At 41.3% G+C, this 14,680-nt stretch overlaps 1 protein-coding gene across 4 annotated transcripts in view; it reads right to left on the bottom strand.

The window, feature by feature from the left end:
• The window catches only part of LOC115156874 (cyclin-Y-like), a 56,804-nt gene extending 50,430 nt beyond the window's left edge, over window positions 1–6,374 (bottom strand). For 2 of the 4 annotated variants that reach the window (XM_029704670.1, XM_029704671.1), the window contains exon 1: window positions 5,864–6,374. In XM_029704670.1, the coding sequence (XP_029560530.1) occupies window positions 5,864–6,017 (154 nt within the window). In that variant the 5' untranslated portion in view covers window positions 6,018–6,374. The remainder of the gene's footprint in view (window positions 1–5,863) is intronic. The other 2 variants (XM_029704672.1, XM_029704673.1) reach the window with 1 other exon arrangement.
• Between the last annotated feature and the right edge of the window lie 8,306 nt (window positions 6,375–14,680).

Genomic DNA, 14,680 nt, shown 5'->3' with positions numbered 1-14,680 from the left:
GAATATACAATATTTGCCCATTATTCTTTTCAGATTTCTTCAAGCTCTGGCAAATTGGTTGTTGATCATTGCTAGACAAACATTTAAGTCTTGCCATAGACATTCAAGCAGATTTAAGTCAAAACTAACTAGGCCACTCAGGAACATTCACTGTCATCTTGGTAAGCAACTCCAGTGTATATTTGGCCTTGTGTTTTAGGTTATTGTTCTGCTGAAAGGTGATTTAATCTCCCAGTGTCGGTTGGAAAGCAGGTTTTCCTCTAGGATTTTGCCTGTGCTTAGCTCCATTCAGTTTCTTTTTTATCCTGAAAAACTCCACAGTCCTTAAAGATTACAAGCATACTCATAACATGATGCAGCCACCACTAAGTTTGAAAATATGTGTTCCAAACTTAACACGGTGTTCAGGACAAAAAGTGAATTGCTTTGCCACATTGTTTGCAGTATTACTTCAGTGCCTTGTTGCAAACAGTGTGTTTTGTAATATATTTTTTACAGGCTTCCTTTTTTTGTGTCAAATTAGGTTAGTATTGTGGAGTAACTACAATGTAGTCGATCCATCCTCAGTTCACTTATCAAAGTCATTAAACTCTAACAGTTTTAAAGTCACCATTAGTAAAAAAAAATATTAACAAAATTCCACTTTGACATTATGGAGTATTGTGTGTAGGCCAGTGACAAAAAAAAGAAAAGTAAAGTAGGCTGTAACACAACATGTGGAAAAAGTCAGAACTAATATCCCGATATGCAACTATCAGTCCCCCCCACCGTATCACTACTGTAAAGGGAATAGGGTGCCATTTGGGTCTCAAACCTGTGAGAGGCAGTTCTACCTAGGAGCCATCTCTGCCCAAAGTAAGCCTTGCTCTAAATTTCTTCAAAAGCAGCCTGCCTGGCATGTCCAACCTGAAGGCGACTGAGTATCAGCCAAGGGGCGGCAGGTAGACTGGCTGGGTAGGAGCGTTGGGCCAGCAACCGTCAGGTCGCTGGAGCGAGGTAAAAATCTGTCGTTATGCCTCTGAGCAAGGCAGTTAACCCACTGTTCCCCGAGCGCCGAAGACGTGGATGTTGATGAAGGCAGCCCCCCGCACCTCTCCGATTCATAGCGGTCGGGTTAAAATGTGGAAGACATTTCAGTTGAATGCATTGTTGTACAACTGACTAGGTATCCCCCTTTCCCCAAGACATCAGTTCATACAGGACAAGCATGAGACTTGATGGAATGCCATGATGATCTCTGCTTAAGAACACAAGATGGAGAATCACTTTAGGACGGGGCCACAAAGCCCTAAATGGATTGTGAAATAACATAACTCAGGCTGGCTGGGTCAGACTCAAGGCTTCTCAAACAGAACTAGATCCCACTTTAAATAAACTGCAACTTTCAATGCTTAGTGAAGCCTTCTAAACAATTTATACTGCTTATATAGATGGTTCCAAAATTGTAGTTTGTTTATGTGATTCAGAACTATTTTGACAAGAGTATTGTAATGGTGATAGTCCATGAGAGGAGTGTTAAGCTTAACAGTCCATCCTTTCTAAAGGAGAATAAACCTCTTTATATTTCTCATACGAGTCACCATAGAGGCATCAGTTTCTCTCTCAGCAGTGATTTGTCATTACCTATCTGCCTCTACAGGCCTGCTGCTGTGGTAGGACAGCAACAGACAGCCCCCCGATAAGTCTTCCGATCAGCAGCCCATCTTCATACTGTCTGACCTCACTCACATCCTCTGTCCCAAATGGATCCATATTCCGTTCATAGTGCACTACTTTTGACTAGGGCCTTATGGCTGGCATTTGAACGACACCCAACACATTCACCTACACGCTCCTTTCCAATCATACTATGAGCAGTCCCCAGTGCCCTCACTCCCTTCTTTAACCTCCCTCCCTATACATACAGTACCAGTCAAAAGTTTGGACACACCTACTCATTCAAGGGTTTTTCCTTTATTCTTACTATTTTCTACATTGTAAAATAATAGTGAAGACATCAAAACTATGAAATAACACGTATGGAATCACGTAAGCAAAAAAAGTGTTAAATCAAAATATATTTGAAATTCGTCAAGGTAGCCAGCCTTTGCCTTGATGACAGCTTTGCACACTCTTGGCATTCTCTTATCCAGCTTCATGAGGTAGTCACCTGGAATGCATTTCAGTTAACAGGTGTGCCTTGTTAAAAAGTTAATTTGTGGAATTTCTTTCCATCTTAATGTGTTTGAGCCAGTCAGTTGTGTTGTGACAAGGTAGGGCTGGTATACAGAAGATAGCCCTATTTGGTAAAAGACCAAGTCCATATTATGGCAAGAACAGCTCAAATACGCAAAGAGAAATGACAGTCGATCATTACTTTAAGACATGAAGGTCAGTCAATGCGGACAATCTCAAAAACTCAAGTGCAGTCCCAAAACCCATCAAGCGCTATGATGAAACTGGCTCATAAGGACCGCCACAGGAAAGGAAGATCCAGAGTTACCTCTGCTGCAGAGGATAAGCTCATTAGAGTTACCAGCCTCAGAAATTGCAACCCAAATAAACACGTCAGAGCTCAAGTAAGACATCAACATCAACTGTTCAGAAGAGACTGAGTGAATCAGGCCTTCATGTCGAATTGCTACAAAGAAACCACCACTAAAAGGACACCAATAAGAAGAGACTGGTGGAAATCTGACCTTTGGTCTGATGAGTCCAAATGTTAGATTTTTGGTTCCAACCGCCGCGTCTTTGTGAGACGCTGAGTAGGTGAACATATGATCTCCGCATGTGTGGTTTCCACCGTGAATCATGTGTGGTTTCCACCGTGAAGCATGGAGGAGTTGGTGTGATGGTGCTTCGCTGGTGACACTGTCGGTGATGCATTTAGAATTCAAGGCACGCTTAACCAGCATGTCTTCCACAGCATTCTGCAGCGATACACCTACCCATCTGGTTCGCACTTAGTGGGACTACTATTTGTTTTTCAACAGGACAATGACTCAACACACCTCCAGGCTGTGTAAGGGTTATTTGACCTAGAAGGAGAGTGATGAGTGCTGCATCAGATGACCTGGCCTCCAATCACCTGACCTAAACCCAATTGGGATGGTTTGGGATGAGTTGGACTGCAGAGTGAAGGAAAAGCAGTCAACAAGTGCTCCGCATATGTGGGAACTCCTTCAAGACTGTTGGGAAAGCATTCCAGGTGAAGCTGGTTGAGAGAATGCCAAGATGATGCAAAGCTGTCATCAAGGCAAAGGGTGTCTGCTTTGAAGAATCTCAAATATATTTCGATTTTTTTAACACTTTTTTGCTTACATGATATGTGTTATTTCATAGTTGACGTCTTCACTATTATTCTATAATGTAGAAAATAGTAAAAAATAATGAAAAACCCTTGAATGAGTAGGTGTGTCCAAACTTTGACTGGTACTGTACTTGTAGGAGAGATATGCGCCTGTCTTCCAGCTGAATGTCAAATGCAGAAGGGTTATTGGTAGTGGTCGACCGATTAATCGGAATGGACGAATAATTAGGGCCGATTTCATTGCACTCCACGAGGAGACTGCGTGTCACTTCTCTTGCGTTCTGTGCAAGCAGAGTCAGGGTATATGCAGCAGTTTGGCCCGCCTGGCTCGTTGCGAACTGTGTGAAGACCATTTCTTCCTAACAAAGACCGTAATTAATTTGCCAGAATTGTACATAATTATGACATAACATTAATGGTTGTGCAATGTAACAGCAATATTTAGACTTAGGGAGGCCATCCGTTCGATAAAATACGGAACGGTTCTGTATTTCACTGAAAGAATAAACGTTTTGTTTTCGAAATGATAGTTTCCGGATTTGACCATATTAATGACCAAAGGCTCATATTTCTGTGTGTTATTATATTATAATTAAGTCTATGATTTGATAGAGCAGTCTGACTGAGCGGTGGTAGACAGCAGCAGGCTCGTAATCATTCAAACAGCACTTTACTGCGTTTGCCAGCAGCTCTTCGCAATGCTTCAAGCATTGCGCTGTTTATGACTTCAAGCCTATCAACTCCCGAGATCAGACTGGCAATACTAAAGTACCTATTAGAACATCCAATAGGCAAAGGTATATGAAATACAAATGGTATAGAGAGAAATAGTCCTATAATAACTACAACCCAAAACTTCTTACCTGGGAATATTGAAGACTCATGTTAAAAGGAACCACCAGCTTTCATATGTTCAGAGCAAGGAACTTAAAACTTTCGATTTTTTTACATGGCACATATTGCACTTTTACTTTCTTCTCCAACACTTTCTTTTTGCATTATTTAAACCAAATTGAACATGTTTCATTATTTATTTGAGACTAAATTGATTTTATTGATGTATTATATTAAGTTAAAATAAGTGTTCATTCAGTATTGCTGTAATTGTCATTATTACATATATAAAGAGACCGATTAATCGGTAACGGATTTTTTTGGTCCTCCAATAAATCGGTATCGGTGTTGAAAAATCATTAAAAAAAAAAAAAAAAAAAAAAATTAAATCGGTCAACTTCTAGTTATTGGTAATGTTTCCAGAGACATGCAAGGCTGCCTGAGAAAAACATGCTGGGCATATTGAACCCACACTACCTGATCATGCTGTCCCATTCCAGCACTAACTTGGAGAGGAGAGCCAAGGTAGAATGAGACACTGAGCCTGTATTGTACAGACAGTCACAGCCTCTATCCACCACTGTAGATTCTAGTGGCTTGGACATACCCAGTGTTTGAATTAGACTGGTACACACCGGTACCAGCACCTGAAATGTTCCACTGCTTTAGAACCAGCACCTCATAGAATATTGGCTTTAAAATATTGTGGAATAATGTCACCTAAATATATACAATGCCGGGCAACCAAAATGAGTACCAGACCCTTTTTCAGTCAGCGGAAACATCCACAAGAAATACTGATGAGAAATGGGGAAAACACCAAAAGTGGTTGATGTAAAATGTACAGACTTTGCCAATCATGGATATTCAGACATGGATGTTGCAGAGCAGACCACTCAATATTTCTGAGATTTGCATCTCTACATGAGACATTCAGCTTGAATAGGCTATACCCATTTAGTAGACACTTTGAATGGATCAATTGTAATGCATAGTAGCGTGTGTCAGAGTGCTATACCATGTCACCATTGGTGTGTCTTTCATGCTGAAATTGAAAACAAAGAGAAGCACAAAGGAGTCTTTCTTTATGAAGAGGATGCGGTCTGCTCTGTTGCACCATGGGGGTGTCCCAAATGGCACCCTATTCCTTATATATTATACTACTTTTGACCAGGACAAATAAGACTCTGGTTAAAAGTAGTGATCTTTATTGGAAATATGGTGCTATTTGGGGCACATTCCCATATTTCAACATGTCACATGGGACTGAGAGGCAGACTGGATTGCCATGTTGCCTGCCCCCATGTACAGTAATAACAGCACACATTCAGATAAACAGGCCTATTAGAAAGATTATATGTCAATAACACAGATCCACTGCCAGGGAGAGAGGACAGAAACCCTAGCTAAGTGGAATATGCTTAGTAATGATTTATGCATGGCATTTGGAAAGAGTCTCAAAGGGAATAAAGAATACTTAAAATAAATCCAATGTCGGCCTATAATAGTTAAGAGAAAATTAAGCAATCATTACAATGTTGCCAGTAAATGTTAACGAAATGTTATCGCTATAGGCTACTTGGCAAACCAAAGCAATACAATTCTGTGTGAACTTCAAAATGGTTAAGTCGTGTTATTTATCAAAACACTCACCACCAGCAGACGGGAACATTTAACTTCAGGCTAATATTCTTATACATTAGGTTATTATTAAGATATGGTCTGCCTAAAATACTTCACCGTCGACATTCTCTCGGTCGCTGATATGCTGCAGGTTGCAGCCCGTATCCTCCCTACTCAACTCCGGCTCCGGGTTGTGCGACTCCAGCCTCGAATGGGCATTTCTCCGGAGCTTCGGGCTCGAAGACACACAGCAAGAGCTCGTGCTTCCCATCTTTCCAATCCGTTACAATATTGCTCTCTTCGAAGAATGATATTAGTCGGTTGAAATTGATCCTGAAGAGGGCAGGGGGATCAGAGCACCAAGGGTGAAACCACCGCCGCGACCAGCACGTAAATGCACTGTCATTGATAAATCCTCGCACAATCAACGAGATAATGAATAGACGCAGCAGAGAAAAATAACAGATTTTACACTATAAACCGTTGCAACCAGCCCACCTTCCTCTTAATTTCCACAGTCTGCCAAGCCCACGCATTAACCACGCTATTGACTTATTTAAATCAGACGTGCCAGGGGTGCAATCATTAGTCCAAACAGTTGCAAAACGATTTGCAACAGAATCGGCATAATAAACAGCTTGCCAGGGTCGTATTCATTACACCAATTCGGTTGCAAAACGTTTCTTAAACGGAAGCAAACGAAATGAAACGGGGAGTTAGCTACCTGAATTTGTCCAATAGAAACTTTAGTTTTTCTCTGTGTGCTTCCGTTTAGTTGTAAAACGGTAAACGGTTTCCGTAATGAATACGCCTCTTGACGTGTCGGAGACGTCGTCGTTTTAACAGAGGGGAAGAAGTGAAGCGAGAGGTTTTACTACTCCCAAAATCTGTCCACGAAAATAAGCGTTTTTTGGATCGAGGTCAATGAATAAGAATTGTTGTATCGAGGTCAGTGAGAGAGTGGAGCATTTGGTAAACAAAACATTCGAATTGCTAATTTGCTACTTAAGGCTTATTTGATCTAATCGAATTTTCATAATGGTTAGGTTTTCACGAATGCACTGATATAAGTGGACGCACGTGACATTTCGACAACTTTGAAAATATTGGCGTTTTGCCGGATTTTATAGAGATAGAGGACTCATCATGGCTAAAACCTGTTTTAGCATGGATATTCCCATTGAGGGCTTCCACCAAGTTGTCAACTGGGTATGGTTTCCTATGAGTTGGGAGCAGGGTTGGGTAGGTTACTTTCTAAATGTAATCCATTAGTTACTAGTTACCTGTCCAAAACTGCAATCAGTAATGTAACTTTTGGATTACCCAAACTCAGTAACATAATCTGATTCAGTTACATTTAGATTACTTTCCCCTTAAGAGGCATTAGAAGAAGACAAAAATGTATGTTACCAATTGAATGACATCTACTGCAGGATAAATCAATGTTAAAGTTAACATTCCTGGACATATATGGATGTTAACTTTTACTTTATGGGTTGGTTATGAAGGCTTCTTCTAACCCATCGCTTTCTACAACATATAATAATATGATTAAATGATATCTTTACATTAAAACCCAAAGTTTATCAGAATTCCAGTCATTCCAATAAATGTAATACCCCTTATTCTTCAAGAATAAGACTTGTAAATATGGATGTTTAGATTAGCCAAATCAAATCAAATGTTATTGGTCACATACACGTTTAGCAGATGTTATTGGGGGTGTAGCGAAATGTTTGTGCTTCTAACTCCGACAGTGCAGTAAAATCTAACAGGTAATATCTAACAATTTCACAACATACACCCAATACACACAAATCTAAGTAAAGGAATGATGAATTAAGAATATATAAATATATGGACGAGCAATGTCAGAGCAGCATAGACTAAGATAAAATAGTATAGAATACAGTATATACCTGAGATGAGTAATGCAAGCTATGTAAACATTATTAAAATGTAAAATAGTGTTCGATTTATTAAAGTGTCCAGTGATTTCAAGTCTATGTATGTAGGCAACAGTCTCTATGTGCTAGTGATGGCTGTTTAACAGTCTGATGGCCTTGAGATAGAAGCTGTTTTTCAGTCTCTCTGTCCCAGCTTTGATGCACCTGTACTGACCTCGCCTTCAAGATGATTGTGGGGTGAACAGGCAGTGGCTCAGGTGGTTGTTGTCCTTGATTATCTTTTTGGCCTTCCTGTGACATCGGGTGCTGTATGTGTCGTGGAGGGCAGGCAGTTTGCCACCGGTGATGCGTTGGGCAGACGAAACCACCCTCTGGAGAGCCCTGCGGTTGCGGGCAGAGCAGTTGCCATACCAGCCGGTAATACTGCCAAGACACATTTTTTCAGCCTCCTGAGGTTGAAGAGGCTCTATTGCGCCTTTTTCATCACTGTCTGTGTGGGTGGACAATTTCAGTTTGTCAGTGGTGTGTACGCTGAGGAACTTGAAGATTTCCACCTTCTCCACTGCGGTCCCGTCGATGTGGATAGGGGGGTGCTCCCTCTGCTGTTTCCTGAATTCCACGATCATCTCCTTTGTTTTGTTGACGTTGAATGAAAGGTTATTTTCCTGGCACCACACTCCGAGGGCCCTCACCCCCTCACCCCCTCACTGTAGGCTGTCTCGTCATTGTTGGTAATCATGCCTACTACTGTTATGTCATCTGCAAACATGACGATTGAGTTGGAGGCGTGCTCGGCCACGCAGTCATGGGTAAACAGGAAGTACAGGAGGGGGCTGAGCATGCACCCTTGTGGAGCCCCAGTGTTGAGGATCAGCGGAGTGGAGGTGATGTTTTACCTGAGCATGACCCCAAACTAAGGACTTATTAGCCAGTCCTTCTCTGTTGATTATGATTTTGTTGTCATGGAGGACTGATTGGGCTCATTAATTCGAGTTAAAAAATAAATGCTGCACTCAAGGAATGGCATGCTTTGAGCACTACTGAAAAATAAATGCCATATGCTGCATTTTCTATAGGCCTATTGTTTACATTTTTGTTGGTGACACTTTGATAGCTTGATAATATGCAGCTGTTTAAAGGGGAAATCCACAGATGAAACAATAACAAAGCGGTTGCCCTGCCTCTGTTTTGGTAAAAAAGTTGAGGGATGGGCCTTGAGAAATGTTTCCACTCTCAGATTAATAGACAGAGTTAAGGATGCAAGGACTGACCATCCATGACATAAAACATATTGTTTTAACCATGTTGAGGCTATACAGTGTTTGTTTACAGGTAATGTTTACAAACATTGGAGTAAAACAAGCTTATATTTTGGGTTCTCATGTGGGACAGTTGAACTGACCTCATGAAGCGTTTATAAGTTATATTCTTCAAGAATCAATATATTATATATAAGTCCAAAAATGGATGTATAAACTACAGATTAAAGGGGAAATCTGTACTTTTATTTAATTTGATTTAAGTCTTATCGAAAGTGTGAAAGTTTGAGCATGTGTCCATTAGGCCAATGGATTTATTTGTAATTTTTTTATCAGCATGAATTAGATTGAACAATAAAGCCCCACTTCCATAGGCTTGGATCCGAACTATGCAGCTGTTGCAAGAGTGCATTTTTCACTGGCTGTCCACTGGTTTCAAAAACAAAAAGCTAAATAAGAGGGCAGCATTGTGATTCACATCCATGTGCTATGTAGATATCAATAATAAGTTATATCCATATCGCCGTAGACTACACCATACACCACTGCTGTCATCCTACCTCCAAGTGTTTATTCCAGTTGGATAATCTTTGAATGCCGACAGTAGTCACACCATTGAAAGATATATCTTGGACTGTCAACCTACAAAAGCCTATTCCTGCTCTTTTCCCATGATCCATCAAACACATTTGGTGTGTCATAGTGGTCTCTGACTTGTGGTCAGACTCGCTCAGGTGGAACAAACTTAAATGTACGCCTTTTTTCAATGCTGATTTGAATGTCATTGAGAAAACAGAGAACTGTCAAATATTTTTTATCGTAAACATCCTTTCTGATTTTAAAAGTAATCCTTGAAGTAACCATATCGTTTTTTAAAAGAATCTGTAATCCGATTACAATATTTTTGCTGGTAACATAACGGATTACATAAGATACAAAGATGAGTCCTATATCTATCACTATGGCCTGTTATTTACACACATATCTGCCCTCTCATTGACTACAATGGTGCCACCTGATCTCGCCTCCTCCTGCCTGCATTCCATCTTTGAGGGCATTTATTTTCATTGTTAGAATGGTCACTTGAATATCTTGTCAATATAATAAACAATCTTTGTTTTTATCAGTTATATCAAAAATGTAAATTGGGCTCTACTATGGCACATATGATGGCACATAAAATGGGTGCTCCTGGTGTCACAATGACAGAGGCAACACAGTTAATCAAGTTAGTGGTTACAAATTAGCTCAGCGCAAGACAGCGAGAGTGTGTGTGTACAGTGGTGTAATGAGTTCAGACAGGCACAGTTATCAAGATCAATGTGACATGGCTAGACAAGGCTTTGACTGTGCAATGGGCTCTAGAGAGAGCAAGAGACTGTGACGAATGGGATCTGTCTGACTGTAAGCCACAGAACACACACCTATGGTGCTTTTTTCATCTAGACTTACCCCCCCCCCCCCACACCAGGGTGTCACCAGTGTTTCATGTTAATGTAAGCTAGTGTTATTGTGTTTCCATCAGGAGTGTAACACTAAAGACTTGTGGCAAGCAGAATCAACAACCTTTGCATCATTCAAGACTGTTACTTTGTGAGGCGTTAAAGTTCACAGGTAGCCATTGTTATGTAAATGCTAGCGTAAAAGTACGCGGCGCCTTGGCAAGTCAGGGCAGGTCTGCCGGAGCCATGGCACAGGAGCCATGGCACAGTGAGACACGGGTAGATGGAAACAGAAAAGCCTTAGCCTTTTGGGTAAACGCTGGGGTAAATCCTTAGTGGAAATGAACCACAAGCCTACTGTAAGAGGCCTGCTGCCAGGCTGGAGGCCTATGATATGACCTTATCTGTTAATGCCAGACAGACGGATGGACAAGACAGGCAGACGGACGGACAGATGGACAGGACAGACATGTTCACACCATTCCAAACAAAGACATGACAGATCAAATTCTCACAAAAGGTTTACAGATTCCTGGTGTGAATTGGTGGTGCTTTGACAGATCAGATGAGGCTTTACATCACATATACTTTAGAATACCATAGCAGGAGCAGGAGTATGGAGACTAAACATGAAGCCAACACCCATGAGGACTCTCTCTCTCTCCCCTCCTGTCTCAACCTCTGAATCCTCGGCTATGAAGAGCCAACTGACATTTACTCCAGAGGTGCTAACCTGTTGCACCCTCTACAACCACTGTGATTATTATTATTATTATTTGACCCTGCTGATTTATTTAACTAGGCAAATCAGTTAAGAACAAATTCTTATTTAGAATGACGGCCTACCCCGGCTAAACCAAAACCCGGATGACGCTGGGACAATTGTGCGCCGCCCTATGGGACTCCAAATCACAGCCGGTTGTAATACAGCCTGAAATCGAACCAGGGTCTGTAGTGACGCCTCTAGCACTGAGATGCAGTGCCTTAGACTGCTGCGCCACTCGGGAGCCCATGGCTCCTCTCTAGGTTTCTTCCATGGTTTTTCCAAGCCACCGTGCTTCTACATCTGCATTGCTTGCTGTTTTAGGCTTGATTTCTGTGTAAGCACTTTGTGACATCTGTGGATGTAAAAAGTACTTTATATACGTTTAGTTTTCTAAATGTAGTAATACCCTCTGGCCACAAGATGTCAGTGTTGAACTATTAGCGAAGGGAGAGGCTTCAAGATTTGACCAGTGTACTACTACATTACCGATTGCTCGATGGCGCCTTGTCCTGAGGTGGAAATTTCCACTTCAACCAAACAGGATGAACTTCAGGAAGATGTTGCAATGCTGCTAATAAAATATTAAATATACACCCGCCTCCAGTTGTTCAACTTCTAAGTTTTGATAGGTCCTATCTGACGGGTGCAATCCTCATGTACTAAGCATTTTAGGCAAACTGCTAAATGTACAGTAGTAGTAGTAAAATCATTTGCCATATAACATGACCACGAAACCCTCATCGATGCGTTGGACATACACTCTGAGAGAAGCGAACGCATTATATTATGTAGGAGATGTTCACAGATTGGCTTTACAAAAACACAACAGTAAGGAAAAACACCATTGTTTCAAGGTTTCATTCCAAGGTCTCTGTTTACTGTACCAAGCCATCCACTTTGCAGTGTCCTGAAACAGAGAGAGAATGGTGTACTGCACTCTTTCAGAGGAATGCAAAACACTTTAAGAGAAATGAGAAATTCAAGGCTTAAAAATAACACATGAAACTTGAGGGCAGTTTGTAGAGCAGAAACCAGTTATTAATAAACAGCATTGCTGCTCTATAAAGCACTACACCGTTATTGTCCTTTAGATCATATACAGTAGAAACAGTGAAATAATTCTATAAGTGACTGATATTCCTTGGGACGTCAAGGGTAGTAAATCCTTCTCTTATATGGAGTCCTGCTGATTATAGATCACAATCTGATGCCTGGACTATGATAATGAATTTGTCTCAGCATGACTCTCTGTTCAAATAAAGTTTAAATAAAAAAATGAATGTTGGAACATCATGAGGTTTTTAGGTTATTTGCTCTAGGCAACGTTTAAGTTTTGTGTAACAGCCTTCTGTTTTCTGTTGAGTAGTTTGTTGTACATTGTTGTGATGGCAGAGTTAAGGTATTTAAGGTGAAGATAAATTTGATGTGGGTTAGTATTTGTGTTCATAATTGTGCTTGTTATTTCTGCAACCTAGACTCAGGATAGACATAACATAGTAAATGTATATCTGTCTCCCTCCATTTGGTATGATATGTTACTTTTCGTATGGTTTGTGTTAATTTGTGGATGTCCACCATCCATTTCGTATGATACGTTACAAATTGCAATTTGTACAATATGTTATGAATTTGCAATACATATGAACTCAGCAAAAAAAGAAATGCCCCTTTTTCAGGACCCTGTCTTTCAAAGATAATTCGTAAAAAATTCAATAACTTCAACAGATCTTCATTGTAAAGGGTTTAAACACTGTTTCACCATGCTTGTTCAATGAACCATAAACAACCAATGAACATGCACCTGTGGAACGGTTGTTAAGACACTAACAGCTTACAGACTACCAGACTACCGCAATTGATGTCACAGTTATGAAAACTTGGGACACTAAAAGAGGCCTTTCTACTGACTGAAAAACACCAAGAGAAAGATGCCCAGGGTTCCTGCTCATCTGCGTGAACGTGCCTTAGACATGCTGCAAGGAGACATGAGGACTGCAGATGTGGTCAGGGCAATAAATTGCGATGTCCGTACCAAGAGACGCCTAAGACAGCACTACAGGGAGACAGGACGGACAGCTGATCGTCCACGCAGTGGCAGACCACGTGTAACAATACCTGCACAGGATCAGTACATCCAAACATCACACCTGCGGGACAGGTACAGGATGGCAACAACAACTGACTGAGTTACAACAGGAATGCACAATCCCTCCCTCAGTGCTCAGACTGTCCGCAATAGGCCGAGAGAGGCTGGACTGAGGGCTTGTAGGCCTGTTGTAAGGCAGGTCCTCACCGGCAACGTCACCTATGGCACAAACCCACTGTCACTGGACCAGACAGGACCGGCAAAAAGTGCTCTTCACTGACGAGTTGCGGTTTTGTCTCACCAGGGGTGATGGTCGGATTCGCATTTATCGTCGAAGGAATGAACGTTACACCGAGGCCTGTACTCTGGAGTGGGATCGATTCGGAGGTGGAGGGTCCGTCATGGTCTGGGGCGGTGTGTCACAGCATCATCGGACTGAGCTTGTTGTCATTGCAGGCAATCTCAATGCTGTGCGTTACAGGGAAGACCTTCTCCTCCCTCATGTGGTATCCTACCTGCAGGCTCATCCTGACATGACCCTCCAGTATGACAATACCCACCAGCCATACTGCTCGTTCAGTGCGTGATTTCCTGCAAGACAGGAATGTCAGTGTTCTGCCATGGCCAGCGAAGAGCCCGGATCTCAATACCATTGAGCACATCTGGGACCTGTTGGATCTGAGGGTGAGGGCTAGGGTCATTCCCCCCAGAAATGTCCGGGAACTTGCAGGTGCCTTCGTGGAAGAGTGGGGTAACATCTTACAGCAAGAACTGGCAAATCTGGTGCAGTCTATGAGGAGATGCACTGCAGTACTTAATGCAGCTGGTGGCCACACCAGATACTAACTGTTACCTTTGATTTTAACCCCCCCCCCCCTTGTTCAAGGACACATTATTCCATTTCTGTTAGTCACGTCTGTGGAACTTGTTCAGTTTGTCTCAGTTGTTGAATCTTATGTTCATACAAATATTTACACGTTAAGTTTGCTGAAAATAAACACAGTTGACAGTGAGAGGACGTTTTTTTTTTATGAGTTTAATTTTGTTCATGTAGTGTATGATAATTTGAGTCTCCAATTTACATTTACTATGTTACATCTTTGAGACCAGGCTGATTTCAGTGGTAAGCCCAAAGGCATTGTGTTGAACAGACTTCAGTCCATATTGGGTATAGTTTGACTATGAATCTTACAAACAATTTCATTGTAAATTCATACTCTGGTATGAACTTTAGGAAATTTATTAGAAATAGTATATTTAAAAAAAATTTCAAACATAGCAGGGATCAATACGAGCTGAACAACTGGTTAAGAGCTAACCTGTTTGACATACTCTTCAATTCTATCCAACAACATTTACTGAGATCAATTTTATTTTTCATCTTATTTGACATCTCACCTGAAATGTATAACCACTGGCATGACAACATACGTGTAAACAGAAAGAAAGGTTATCACAAAATTCAAAGCACGCG

This window comes from Salmo trutta, chromosome 21 (genome assembly GCF_901001165.1).
Source record: "Salmo trutta chromosome 21, fSalTru1.1, whole genome shotgun sequence".
NCBI classification, from domain to species: domain Eukaryota; kingdom Metazoa; phylum Chordata; class Actinopteri; order Salmoniformes; family Salmonidae; genus Salmo; species Salmo trutta.
Note: the sequence above shows the minus strand (reverse complement) of the source record. Positions and strands in the feature narration are given on the sequence as shown.